Source organism: Cryptosporidium sp. chipmunk genotype I (assembly GCF_004936735.1).
Source record: "Cryptosporidium sp. chipmunk genotype I strain 37763 chromosome Unknown contig_54, whole genome shotgun sequence".
NCBI classification, from domain to species: domain Eukaryota; phylum Apicomplexa; class Conoidasida; order Eucoccidiorida; family Cryptosporidiidae; genus Cryptosporidium; species Cryptosporidium sp. chipmunk genotype I.
In genome coordinates this window covers 74,499-87,616 of record NW_027125582.1, presented here as the reverse complement: position 1 = coordinate 87,616, position 13,118 = coordinate 74,499, and the positions used below count along the sequence as shown (strand labels likewise).

At 33.6% G+C, this 13,118-nt stretch overlaps 6 protein-coding genes across 6 annotated transcripts; 3 read left to right on the top strand and 3 right to left on the bottom strand.

Annotated features, from left to right (window-relative positions):
* Nucleotides 1-799: 799 nt before the first annotated feature.
* Nucleotides 800-2,113, top strand: ELE39_003495 (RSC6 BAF60A with a SWIB domain; the record flags this gene model as incomplete). The annotated part of the gene is made up of 1 exon (XM_067346481.1): nt 800-2,113. The coding sequence occupies one exon, from the start codon at nt 800-802 to the stop codon at nt 2,111-2,113; it is 1,314 nt and encodes a 437-aa protein (XP_067202810.1).
* Nucleotides 2,114-2,324: 211 nt separating this feature from the next.
* Nucleotides 2,325-2,705, bottom strand: ELE39_003494 (60S ribosomal L35; the record flags this gene model as incomplete). The annotated part of the gene is made up of 1 exon (XM_067346480.1): nt 2,325-2,705. One exon carries the CDS (start codon nt 2,703-2,705, stop codon nt 2,325-2,327), a length of 381 nt encoding a protein of 126 aa, XP_067202809.1.
* Nucleotides 2,706-5,119: 2,414 nt separating this feature from the next.
* On the top strand, nt 5,120-5,548 carry ELE39_003493 (uncharacterized protein; the record flags this gene model as incomplete). The annotated part of the gene is made up of 1 exon (XM_067346479.1): nt 5,120-5,548. The coding sequence occupies one exon, from the start codon at nt 5,120-5,122 to the stop codon at nt 5,546-5,548; it is 429 nt and encodes a 142-aa protein (XP_067202808.1).
* An 855-nt stretch (nt 5,549-6,403) lies between these two features.
* Nucleotides 6,404-9,313, top strand: ELE39_003491 (uncharacterized protein; the record flags this gene model as incomplete). Its single annotated transcript, XM_067346477.1, has 1 exon — nt 6,404-9,313. One exon carries the CDS (start codon nt 6,404-6,406, stop codon nt 9,311-9,313), a length of 2,910 nt encoding a protein of 969 aa, XP_067202806.1.
* Nucleotides 9,314-9,460: 147 nt separating this feature from the next.
* Nucleotides 9,461-10,276, bottom strand: ELE39_003490 (POP4 like ribonuclease P subunit; the record flags this gene model as incomplete). Its single annotated transcript, XM_067346476.1, has 1 exon — nt 9,461-10,276. The coding sequence occupies one exon, from the start codon at nt 10,274-10,276 to the stop codon at nt 9,461-9,463; it is 816 nt and encodes a 271-aa protein (XP_067202805.1).
* A 339-nt stretch (nt 10,277-10,615) lies between these two features.
* ELE39_003489 (uncharacterized protein) lies at nt 10,616-12,226 on the bottom strand (the record flags this gene model as incomplete). The annotated part of the gene is made up of 1 exon (XM_067346475.1): nt 10,616-12,226. One exon carries the CDS (start codon nt 12,224-12,226, stop codon nt 10,616-10,618), a length of 1,611 nt encoding a protein of 536 aa, XP_067202804.1.
* Nucleotides 12,227-13,118: the final 892 nt, after the last annotated feature.

Here is a 13,118-nt window from a genome sequence, read left to right as displayed (position 1 = left end):
ATTACCATATTCCTAATAATATCATACTTAGGCTGACAAGTTATATAGACAAGATTTGGCTGCGCTCAATCTTATTAAGTGTCAAGACTCCAAAAGAGAACTCGAGAAAGGCTACCACGAGACCCTGCTCAAAGCTTTGCTGCTCAACAACAATAAATTTACAGGAAAGAATGTCGAAAAAATTGATATCCAAACAATTCTGAAGATGACTCCTGAAGAATGTAAACTTCATCAGGAAATTATCTCTAAAGCTGCCCCGCCAACCGAATACGAGAAACTTATCACGGAACTTTCTACAAACAACTAACTAGCTTAACAGGTGCAACTAAAGCCAATTCAATTAGTATTGTGTAATTTATTCACCCTCTATTCATGTTAACTACTTATCCTTTCCCCACCTACCAGTACATGGCGCCACATGTAGCATTTTGGCGGTTTCTTCCAAATTTATTTATTTGGTCTGCATACTTTAAGTATTTTAAGCCGGAATAAACTATAGGTAGTTTAAAAGCGAACCCAATAGAAAAAGAATTTAACGATTTAAAGGAGAATAGCTTTCAAGGCATTGCAATAGTAATTAGGAATTGATAGAAGGGGAAAACTACGTACTGAGTTTCCTATTCCCCGGTACGTCTCGAATTAAGAGACTGTGAAACAATTGACTATTTACACATCGCGAAAATACACAAAATTTACAGAAATTCTATAAAAAGTCAAATTGGCCAACTCTAGGGCTACTTCAATAGTTGAGTTTCTTATGTGGGTACGATAAAGAACTGGGAGAAGACTTCAATTAGAAATGGCCAGATTACCGGAATGTATTAAAGAATTTTCTCAGGAACAGTACAATCAGTATGAAAGTTTATTGGAATACGAGAGACTTTTAGATGAAGCAATACTTCAACAGAGATATAGCTTGAGCGATGTATGGTTAACTCTAATGGATGATAAGAGCATTAGATGTTATAGGAAGAAGCTAAGAGTCCATATATTCAACACGTACGAGAGCCAAAAACCATCAGATCCTGAGTTAGAGTCTTTTAGCCTAGATAATGATTGGACGAGAAAGGTTCCTCCATCTTGGACTCTTAAGATACTGGGATCAATTATTCAAGGAGATACCTATCAGCCTAGATTTACCTCAATCTTCTCTAAAATTATTATTCAATTGTCAGAAACAGAAACTATTGTATGGGATAAGAAGGCAAGCCCAACCCCAGAATGTGATGGTCTGGAAATACATCGTATAGGAGACGAGGAAAGAGATATAGATATACTGTTTTTCCTAGATTATAGAACTCCTCACTACAGCTTATCACCTCAGTTGGAGGAGTTTATGGGGACAAGTTTGGCAAACCTTCCTAGTATTGTCAAAAGAATTTGGCAATATGTAGAAATAAAAGGACTTCAAAACTCCAAAGTTTCTCATGATAGCATTGTGATAGATGAGTATCTTGGTAAATTACTTTCAGTAAATACTGAAAATGTTTTACTTAAAGACGTTCCAGACCTTTTAAAACAGCATTTATTACCTCCACGGCCAATAAAGATCAGGCATAAATTATCTTTGAAAGGAGATTGGATTGACAATGAGTCGACCTATGATTTTACTATAGATCTCACAGAGAATGTTCCAGGAGACATCACACTATGGCTTCCGAATATGTCAACCAGAATCCAAGAAAATGGTGAGTTTTCCAGTATTAATAAAGCCTTAGAAGAGCTCTATCATAAAAATCAGAGCATATTGTCAAAAATATATAGCTCTTGTAATAAAATGAATTTTTACCAAGGATTTGCAAACGATCCTGTAGATTTTATTCATTCTCTTTTAACTACGAAGCACTTTCAATTATATGGAAATAACTCCATCAATAACATATTATCAGATCCTAATGCTATTTACGAATATCAGATTGCTGATAAATATGCAGAGTACTATAGGCAGCCCTGGGTACCTAGAGCAATAGAAAAGTATCTGTCATGCAAAAATAAAAACTTCGAAGAAAGAGTAAATAAGACTGTAGCTTCAGTCTCCGCATGTGAAAAGATCAGGAGACGTAGTGGACTTGGGCAAGATCAGAGGATCCAGAGTCACCCAAATCACCAATAATCCCTGATAATTTGAGGTATAAAAAGGATTCATAGAAATTAGAAAAACAAGGTAGTCACTTTGACTTTAATTCTTTTATAGTAACTTGCTTTCCTAGTACTAAAGATGCTAGCAGGCCTATAATACTAAAACAAGGTGTATACACGCCGATTGTATTAATATTAAGAATAGACAATTTTCTAACTCCTATAAACCACCAACGTTAAGCTGTTCATGCAATGATGGCAAACTTTCTCTTTGGGAAATTCAAAGCCTTCTTGCTGGCCTTAACAGTCATCTTCTTAGCTTGCTGTGGATTTAAGGCTCTTCTCTTAGCTCTAGTCAACTTTTTACGTAAGTCCAAAGGCATAAATTTGGAACCTGCGTGCTTCTCTCTCAAGCTCTTGATGTTTCTTTGGGATAAGATTGTCAAGATGCGAGCAATTGCCTTTCTAACAACACTAATTCTAGAGAGCTTGTTTGGAGCAGTGCCAGTAGATTGAATAACTCTCAAGCCTGCTAATTCCTTCTTGAGTTCGTCAATCTTAACGGTAAGTTCCTCTTCGGAGAGTGAAATCAACTGCTTAATCTGTAGTCCTGAGTTTTTGTTCATTTTTGACTTGTTTGAATAACCTTTTAGTGGATGTTCCCTTTAATAAGCCTTAGAGAAATTAAACCAACTTAAGAATTCTCACCCTTTAAATTGGTTTCTAATTAATTTTGTTAAATTCGTGGTCTAAGCGCAATTTAAAATAATAATAATTAATTTACATTAATTGTTACTATTCATTTAATTATTCAATATTCGTCTTTACTATTTATTATTAATATTATTTTTTAAGACTTATACCGGCATTAGACTCATTTCTGTCTCAGAGCGCCAAACCGCTTTATTTATATAAAAATATATTAAATTTGCTAAATAAATAAAAATTTATAATAAATAAATCACAAATGACAAGTTTTATATTACGTATTAATACAAATTTAAAAACAAGAAGTAATTTGTGAAAAATTCCTGTTTTTTCAACTGTTAAATGAATCTTGAAATCTAAATAAACATACTCAACTAGTTGTTAGTTATTAAAATTTGTCTTTGACCGCTTTTCTTCCCAATATATGGTAGTTCATCCCTTCTACCGTAAACTTGGTCCAAATATTTAAACTGGATCTTTATAAGAAACATGTGCATTTTCCAACTAAATACTTCTCATAAGTCTTTTATATAGGAGGAACCCTCGAATCGACTCCTCCTCGATCTGTTTGTAGATTATATGCTGAGATAGCTTTCCCCACTTACCGTACTAATCTCCCTTCTTAATTTACCAATTTTAATGTGTCTAATATCTTTTTTGCTACCCTTCGAATCTAGTAAATTCAATCCTTTTAGTGTAAATTGCAGTTATATGGATAAGAAAAATTAGAGCAATTTGTTCAGCTCGACTTTAATATAGTGGATATTGACGCAATATACCGGTAATGCATGCAATTGGCATGCATTAATAGGCGCCAACTGTTCATTTTAATTCTGGAAAAAATACTTTCCCTTGGATCATCCTTTTTTTCCTTTTATAGAAAGATTGATTAAATCCTCTAAGCAGATGCAACTTACCTAGAACTACAGAATTGGGTCAATCGCAGATAGTTCCCTAGGAAGAGAGCTGCCAAATATTCAAATTTCTTAGCCTCGCAAATAAATTGGGGAAATTAATGTGCCTTGACTATCAAAACGAGATTTATAGCAGTTATTTACAAACTTAATTTTTATTTAATAACCTCGGTTGAACTTTTCAATGAAAGCTTTTGTGAGCCTTTTGTGGATTTCTAATAAATTTTGGTGAGCTGTTGAAAGTAGGATTAAATTATTGAAAAGATTTTTTTGTATGTTTCAATTACGCTAAGCTTTCTAGTATTAATGATTTTACACAAATTAACTTCACTTTAAATATTCTGGCTTGATTCCCATGAAACTACGCCCCCAAAGAAAGATCCCAAAGGGGAAACACCTGAATTTATCTCCATCTTACTCAAATCATGATTCAAATTTTTGAACTTGATTTTCTTCTCGACACGTACTCCTCAGCAATACTTCTTGCCAACTTCTTGTTCGAAAGTACCAGTTCGCACCTATTAATTCATATACAGCAAGGATATATACATTTATGTAAAGAGAGAGAGAGAGAGAGAGAGAGAGAGAGAGAGAGAGAGAGAGAGAGAGAGAGAGAGAGATGTTTGTGTGAATGAAAAATAATTTGTAAATATAAATAAGTCAACATTGCGGGAAGTATATGGGCAGTAAGAGAGGAAAGAGTTAAACGTTAATTTACTTTTTACAAAAAGATTCAATAAATTGAGACCTTCGTTGCATGTTTTTGATTACTTCAAAAAATAGTTGTTGGCGTTCAACATGCATATTGCATGTTTTAACCCGCACTACCCGCCCACTCCTTCTCGTTCTCTCCTCCAGTAATGGGATAAAAAACAACTAACCCGTCAGTCTCAAGTCTCCACCAAAAAGAGTCATTTTTGTGGAAATCAGGTTGTACCATTTTGGAATAGAAGCACTGAATATATTCTTGTTTAGTTTAATTAGCGAGTTATTCATAGATATATTAATTGCCGAGCAAAATAGAATTTCTTAAATAATGTTGACTATTATGTGGGGGCCGAATTCCGCATGCACACATTAATAAAAGAAAAAAAAAGCTAAAATTGTGTGTTAGCTATTTTCTAAATTAATTTAAAAAGAGATTATTTAACTTTAGTAGGAAATTGACAAATTTATTTTATATTCATCAGCCTCTCACAGCCCCCTTTAACAAGGACAAATGATATATTAGAGAAATATTATCTGTATTACTTTCCTTGCATGTAAAAAAAAAAAATGAATCTCATGTTGGCGCTTTTTAGACCTAATAGGTGTGAATACGTATAAAAAAATGCATGAAGGTCCACAAAAATAAAGTCTATCACTTGCAGTGAAAATATTGTTTAATTAAGATATTTAAGTTGCTTATTCTATCTAAAATGAAGTTAAGTTTGTTATTGTCTCTATTAGTGCTTTTCGTCAGTTACCTCCAAGTTAATTCTCAAGATGTTCACCACTCATTTAGATCCACTGCACTTGAGTTAGCTGATTCAAAAGATCAGAGCTCTTGTAATGATAACTGCATCCAAGAAAAAAACAGTAGATCACTTCAAGATAGTGGCAGTTCGGATGGTTTAAATGGTGACCAAAACCCAAGTGGAACAATTGGCAGCATTATTCAAGATAACGTAAATAACCTCTACAAAGATTTAACTGGTCATGCTCAAGAACAGGCAAAGAATACGTGGGACTCTCTAAGCACTGGAGCAAAGGCTGGTATTATCATTGCTATTGTAGTTGTTGCAATTATCATTATTGCAGGAATTATTCACTGTTTGTGTATTTGCAAGCTCTGTTGTTGCTGCTAAATAATATAACTTTGAATAAATGAAACGAATTTTATCTGAAATATGGCACATTAGTAAGTGAAGAAAACCTTTAAAGTTTAACAAAAAACAGCGAGGAAATAGGGTCGCATTCTAAAACGAACTAGTTAAGTGTAGATTTGATCATTTAATAGATTATGGTTGTTGGTAATTTGAAAAGAAAGAGAAGTCAGAATACGCAATCAAACTCTTTTTAAGGTAATTTTAATGTTCTGTGTTTTTATTTCTGTTTCACTTTTCTATTTTTTATATTAATCTATTTCCCGTGTGCACACATTTTTCAATCAAAAATAAGGAAATAACGAATTTGCATGTATGCATGCAGAGCAGCCTTCTTTTCCGGGAAACTCAGAAAAACCGCGTTAATTAAGTTATTTACTTTCCAAATGACACTAATAATATTTAACCTCCCTTACATTTATAAAATAGATAAGATTATTCATGCCATATCTCAAACCTTTAGAAACTCATTTGTAATAAATCGGCCAAAGCCTATCTTTCACCTTGATAACTATTCTATTATAATTCAGTAATATTTAATTCCTGTGCATGTGCTATCCCTACTGTAAATTGTCTGGTCTATTTTAGAATGACATAGAAAATGAAAATGTTGGCGCCGGTCGTGGCGCCAACATGCAATTTATAAGTACCAAGTTACTATAAAAAAATTAGAAAATAAAAGATTAGAGATCATACAAATTTAAACGGAAAAAATTAAGAACACAAAGATCTTGACAGAGAATCGGAAGATTGCATGGAAGGTAAAGTTATTTTAAGAATAAGTAACTATAGGTCAAAAAGATAGGTAGAAAAGATTGTGGAGGAAAAAGCTAGGTTATGTTTAAGTTTAATAGTAGTATAAAGCCTCAGGATGTGCTTGGGAATATATTCAGCATGAGACATTCATTTAATAATAATCAGTTGCACTCTCATAGTGGAAGTAGAGGTCAAGTGGGATCCAGGAACGAAATTGGTGCAATAGGCTACAACTCTGGAATTGGATTTGTGAATCACCAAAAATATTTGGAGCAGGTAATAAAATACCAGCAAGTTCAGCTTCAGCAACAACAACAACAGCTTCTGCTCACTCAACAACAATATGAATATAACTTGCAGCTTCAATACCAATATCAGATACAACACCAACTAAATCAGAGTAGCTTCAATATACATCAGAATCCACATCTTTGCAACCAAACTACAAACATTAATGGAGTAGCAACAACAGCATTGGATTCTCAAACACATTGGAAGGCCAAAAATATGTATCCTGGGTCTTGTTATTCAAAAGATCAAGAAGAACTTCAAGTATTAGAGCCGTATAAGATTATAATTATACCAAAGCGCGATAATACTGTAACAGTAAGAGATGTATCACATGTAGATCTCAGTAAGAACAATAGCTCTATATATCAAGAAATAGAGGTTGAGGTTGAGATTAAGAAAGGAGACAAAGATATTGAGCTTCAGAGTATTAGAGATGAGCTTTTAAGTGAGAAAAAAATTAGTGTGAGTTCTGATACAAATCAGGAAATAGAGGTAAATGTATATGAGACAAGGAACTTTGAAGAAGTGATATGTTCCGAAGATGAAGTAGATCGAAAATTGAATGATTTTTGTTATGAACCCTTTAATAATCGCAATATAGAAATAGATTTAAAAGAATGTTATAATCATGAAATTCAAGATGAGCAAATTCTAGGGAGTGAATCAGAGTTTGAAGAGGTTTCTTCGCATGATAATCAAGGAGAAATTGAAATAGAAGAAGATTCTATTTTAGTCATAAAGTATAAGAATAATGTTGGGACAGATATTTTGGATCTTATGGAACAGAACATTGACAATTGTGTAATTGACGGCAATTCCTACTATTATGAGAATTTTGTAAGGTCATTTAGTTCTGGAGACTATTCTTCTTACGAAAGTCAAATTGAATCAAATTTGATGGGATTAGGAGGCAACTACTGCTATGTTGTAAATAACGACTCTCTTACACAGTCCAGTCATAGCTCCAAACTGGTCGAGATCTTAGAAGATGAAGAAGAGGAGCAAGAAGAGAAAGATAATGAAGATCATGCTGAGAAGGCAAAGAGGGAGCAAGAATTTAAAAAAGATACGCAAACAAGAGATGAGAAAGAGCTAAACACCAAAAGTGCGACTGGAAGTCCCAAAAATGGCAAAGAAAGTCTGGAAGAGTTAAATGAAAAGATTCAGAGATTTAATTTACTCTTGGAAAAGATAAATAAGATGGAGCAAATGAACATTTCATTTAAGGAGGCATTTCTAAGTGAAAAATGGAACTTAAACTCCAGCTTAGTTAGCGGAACTAAGGATTTGGTTGGCATTCAGGAAAAGCCAGACGAAAGTCATTTAGAGGATGACAAAAGCATTTCTGAATATAGTGCTTTGGAAACAGTCAAGGATATTTACGATAGCAATTCCCACATTATTTACAAAGAAATAGAAGGGAGCCTTGAAAGCTCCTCTGAAAGATTGGCTGACGTAGAGAGCGAATTTGAACAAGGCGAGGAGCATGTACAGAAATACATTCAAGCAATTAACGATTACTTTGCTCGAGAGGGGCTTCTTGGTGTGTGTGAATCAAGACTTAACACGCATAGATGGGAAAGAAACTACGAAAACGCTATGAGCTCCTTAAATAGTCAGTTTAAGGACTTGTCCTTAAACTCAGATGTAGTTTCTGAGTCTGGCCCTGAATCTGTAGCAGCCTCTGAAGCTGAATTTGAAGTTGATACAGATAAGAATGAGACCAAGGAAGATAAGGTTAAGGCTGGAGTTAGTGGCGAATACCACGAAGATAGTTTGGCTATTAATGACAAGTTTATGGAGCTACATAGTAATAATTTAGTCAAGGGTGAGCATATTCTAGAGGAGAAACTTCAAAAACAAGATTTAATCCAACTAGGAACTGAACAGAGAGAAGCTCAAAGACAAAATTTTACAGAAAGCTCCCAATTTACTACCACTGAAAACTCAGAAGCTCATTTGCTCCTTGTGAATCCTATTAGTACTGAAACTGAAATGTCTGCATGCAACTCAGCCTCTAGAACAGTTTTAGTTCCAAAAACAAGAAGCATGACCTTAAGTAACTCAACAAAAGGCTATCAAAAAGTTAAAATCCCAATGATTAATATTCCTAATTCACATGACAGCCCTAAGAAAACGTTTTTATTCAACAGTTTAAAAAAACCCCAAAATGATTTAAAAATAAAGGGCAAAACATTTTTGCATGCAAGCTCTATACAAAAAAATGTGAATTTGGCAGGAAACGACTCCAATAAAGAGTTAATAGAAAAAGATGATGAAATTTTAGCAAGGCTTTCCCAGTGCAGAGTAGTTAACTCAAAAACTATCAAATTGGCCACAAGTAACAATAATAATAGCTTTAGTTGTAACCCAAACTATAACATGCATGGAAGCGGCCAAAACACCATAAATTTCAGACCTAGAATGAATACATGTTCTGTTACGTTCTCAAGTTCTAATAATTCATCATCCACAAACAATCATTTTAGTCAGCATGCAACTAAACGTGCATGCGAAAAAATGACAAGAGGGCCGGTATACAGTAATTCTCTAGGTGGTAAAATCTTGAATAATCCGAATAGACTGCAGGCTCCGGTCCAGGTAAGAAAAGAGCCAAATTTGGGGTTTAAGTCACTAATTAGTAGTGGAATAAAGGTAAATGTAGCCGAATTAATGAAACCAAGAGTAATCCGAAAGTGAAGCGGAGAGTTGAAGCAGCAAAAACTGGTGGAGAAGAATGATATTATATATATAAATTTCAAAGATTAAAATTGGAGCTAACAATAATACGAAGTATGGGCTTAACTAGTTATCAGAAAGATTTGAATTAGAGAATCAACAAAATAATCAGGAAGCAATATTCAGAGAGTCTCTATGTCTGAACTTGTGCTTAATTCTTTCACAAGGATGGTAGCAAAGCTGACTACCATAAATAGTTACTAAGTAGTCGTTAGAAATCACAATTCCAAAAATGCTCTGACTTTTTAAAATAGTTCTCACCTTATCATCAGCAGAAATGATCACAAAAGTCTCTTTGGTTTCCTTAACTACAATTCCTTGGACATTCACGCAGCTTTTGTTTTTGCTGGAAATCACACTAATCATGCTTCCATGCAAGTCTGCCTGGGAGAGGCTCTGGGATAATTGAGAAAACCTAATTCCTCTTCCTCCTCTTGCTCCTACAACGCCATTTGGCCCACTATTTACTGAGTTTGACTCTGTTAACCCCTTGATATACTGCTTCCAAAGTTGATGAAGTGGAATAAAATGAGAATAACTTAATTTTCTGAGCTTAATTTCACTTGCAATATCGAAAAAGCCTTCATTCTTAAAAACCTTATGGCTCAGCTTTTTCAGACTTTGGCCAATCTGAGATGGCTTCTCCTCCTTAACTTTGTCCATCCGGATCACACTGGTCGTAATACCTGTCAACTTTGGATTTGAACTATTATATCCAGATTGTTTTAACTCATCCATCCCACCTGAATACCCCAAATAATTTTCAACATCCCTCATAACCTTTAAGTCAAGGCCAGCATCTTTCAAAGAACCACAGATGGTCTTCGAATTTAAGTTATTTCCGAAACATGGTACTTTTTCTTGATCATTGAAGATGCCATAAATTGAATGGCCTCTCTCATTCTCAAAATCAGCCTTTTCCATCGTAAAAATATTAATTAATCAATCTTCTTCACAACTCACATCAGAGTCCACCTAATTTTGTTTTTAAGTCTGATTTTGATGCTTACAGAGTCTTATTCAATTTTCGACTAAAATTCGAGGACCCGATTTGTAATACTTGTTATATTTAACCTATTTGTGCCCGGTTTTGGCGCCATTTTTAGATTTTTGTTTATTTTAATATATTTCAAACATTAAATATATTAAAATATTGATTTTTGACAATAATTTGCTGTTATTAATTTGCTGACAATAGAAAATTATCTTTGATCTACTATAGATCTTAATCATCTTTTTTGTTCGAAGTATATTATTCTCATTTCACTCTTTTGATTCTCCATTCTTTTTTACATGCTTATTTTCCAATTTGTTCCAAATGTCAAAAAGACTTGAAAAACGTTCATTTTGCATAGCTACAAATGAACTACTATTCTGAATGACCTCAAAAGCTAATTTTGCGTCCTCCTCGCTTTCTAACAAGCTCAGAAGAGAAACTGGTAGAGCGAGGAGAGATAATTGGATTTTTTCTTGAATAGCAAAGGTAGTATAGTTTTCTAGATTATTATATTCTGAAAGCTTTAGAGCAAAGCTGGGATCTAAGCTTGATCCGGAGCTTTTATCGGAGGCTAACAAATTCATTGAATTGCTTGTTTTTTTTAAATGATCGTTCAAGTACAAACTAGAGTGGCTTATCAAGACCAGTAATGAATAGACCTGGAATCTAACTATTTGCATTTCTGATCGAATACTCTCAGTATTCCCAAAATTAAAATATCTCCAGTAAAAATCTCTATTTATTAGTATTTTCCTTATAAAAAGAATCGACTTGATTAAAGTCTCCACTTTGTGAAGCTGTTCTAAATCAGGATTACCATCCGATTCTATATTGAAGTTAAATCTAAAAAATAATATGAGCTTTTGGAAAAAATCTCTGTGTGAGATTGAGCCTATTATTAAGTTTCTCAGTGTTCCACCGCTAATATTAAAGGAGTTATCTAAAACGCAGGTTAATGATAGGAAAGTGAGTATTTTTTTTAAGTAACTCAAAAGTTCTCTCCAAAATCTAAGGCACCAAGGAAAAGACTCAATACTCTCAACCAAATACACCAAGCTCAAATGATGGAAAAACCCCTCAGTAATTTCGGAGCTGCCTCCCTTCTCAATCACATTTATTAAAGCTTTACTAAAAACATCGCTAAATGGGTTTCTAATCGACTCCAAACTTATCTTTCTTTCCAGGCTCTTCTGGCAACTTAAAAGAATCTCAATATAGTCCTGAACTTCCATCTCATCCAGCCTTTCGATCTCTGACAGATTGTATGTTAAATATCCCAATAAATTGGATGTGACCCTAAATCCTTTTAATAATGATAAGTCACTGCAAGAATTTCTCCTCAAATATAAATCAAGAAGTTCTTTTGGAGGAGAAATACCCTCATTTAAACAATCTGCCATGCATTTTTTAACATCATCATTTGCCGTATCATCCTTTAGTAATAGACTATATAGAGTATAAATGAAATTATTCCCCAATTTCCAGTATATGCACTTTGCATCCAAATTCTGTAATATCTCACTTTTATCCTCATCCTTCAACATTTCCAAAGTACAGTATAATATATAATCTCTAAATATAACATTACTTTTACCTATATTATTAAGAAGTAGTAACCAACTACTCCTTGTTCTTCTGTTTAAAACTACTTTCATTACGTTGTCCAAACACTGTATAATTTCTACAGCTGTCATACTTCTAAAATGCTCAGACCCCACACTGTTTAAAAGCAGTTTAAGAAGGTTCAATATAAAATTCTCATCCCCAGATGTGCTTAATTCCCAATTGACCAAGTGTATTAGCTTACGACGTAAACTGTTCACTATTCCCATACTTCCTCTCCCTCCCAAAACCTTTCTCCTAACCACCCCTAGCATATTCTCCTCTTTATTTTAGCCCAGTTTGAATTCTTTCAACAGTTCGGGCAAATCTACAAATTTCCTTTTTTTTTCCCTGTCACATTTCCTTATAAATATCTTTCTCTAAAAATAACTGTTTGGCGCCTACACACTTAAAGTAATTAATATAGTCAAAAAAAAAGTAATAAAAGTTTAAATTTCTTATTCAGATCGAGTCTTACTCACAGCAGATGAATTTTTGGTTTAGAAGTAATCATATGATGCATTTTTAGGTGTTAAGTGCAATAGTGTCGGATCAAGTGACTTTAAGAGGCTGGATCCCAAAGTGATATTATTCCGATATAAAGTTCAGTTTCTGTACTAATAATAAGACTAAAAGATATTGAAGAGACTTGAAAACATAATCCTGAAGGTACTCCTCTATCATTTTACTGTAATAAAAAGGCTCATTTTGGCTACTTTTCTAAAATCTAATTATAATTTCAAATTATTAATAATTACTATAAGAATATATATATCATTCTACTATTTTTCGAGGATAGCTCAACTAAAATCAAAATGTATATTAATGACAAGATTTCAGATGATTTTGGAATTGTTCTTCCAGGAGAAGAGATATCCATAAATTCCCAAGAATCAATGAAAAGTAAGTTTTAAGTGTGTTTATATTATAAAAATACTTTGGCTGATTAATTCTGTTATAGACAAGATAGCTGGGGTTGAATGTAAGAGGCCATACTGGCCTTATGATAAAATTATCTTACCTTTTAAAGGATGTGTAAGTTTGAAGTCTGTTTCTGTCTTTCCTTTCATCTACAATCTCAGTACATTCCAAAAAAAGGAGACGTTATTGTAGGAACGATAATTAACAAGCTTGGAGAATTCTATAAGGTAAGTTTTACTTCAAGGG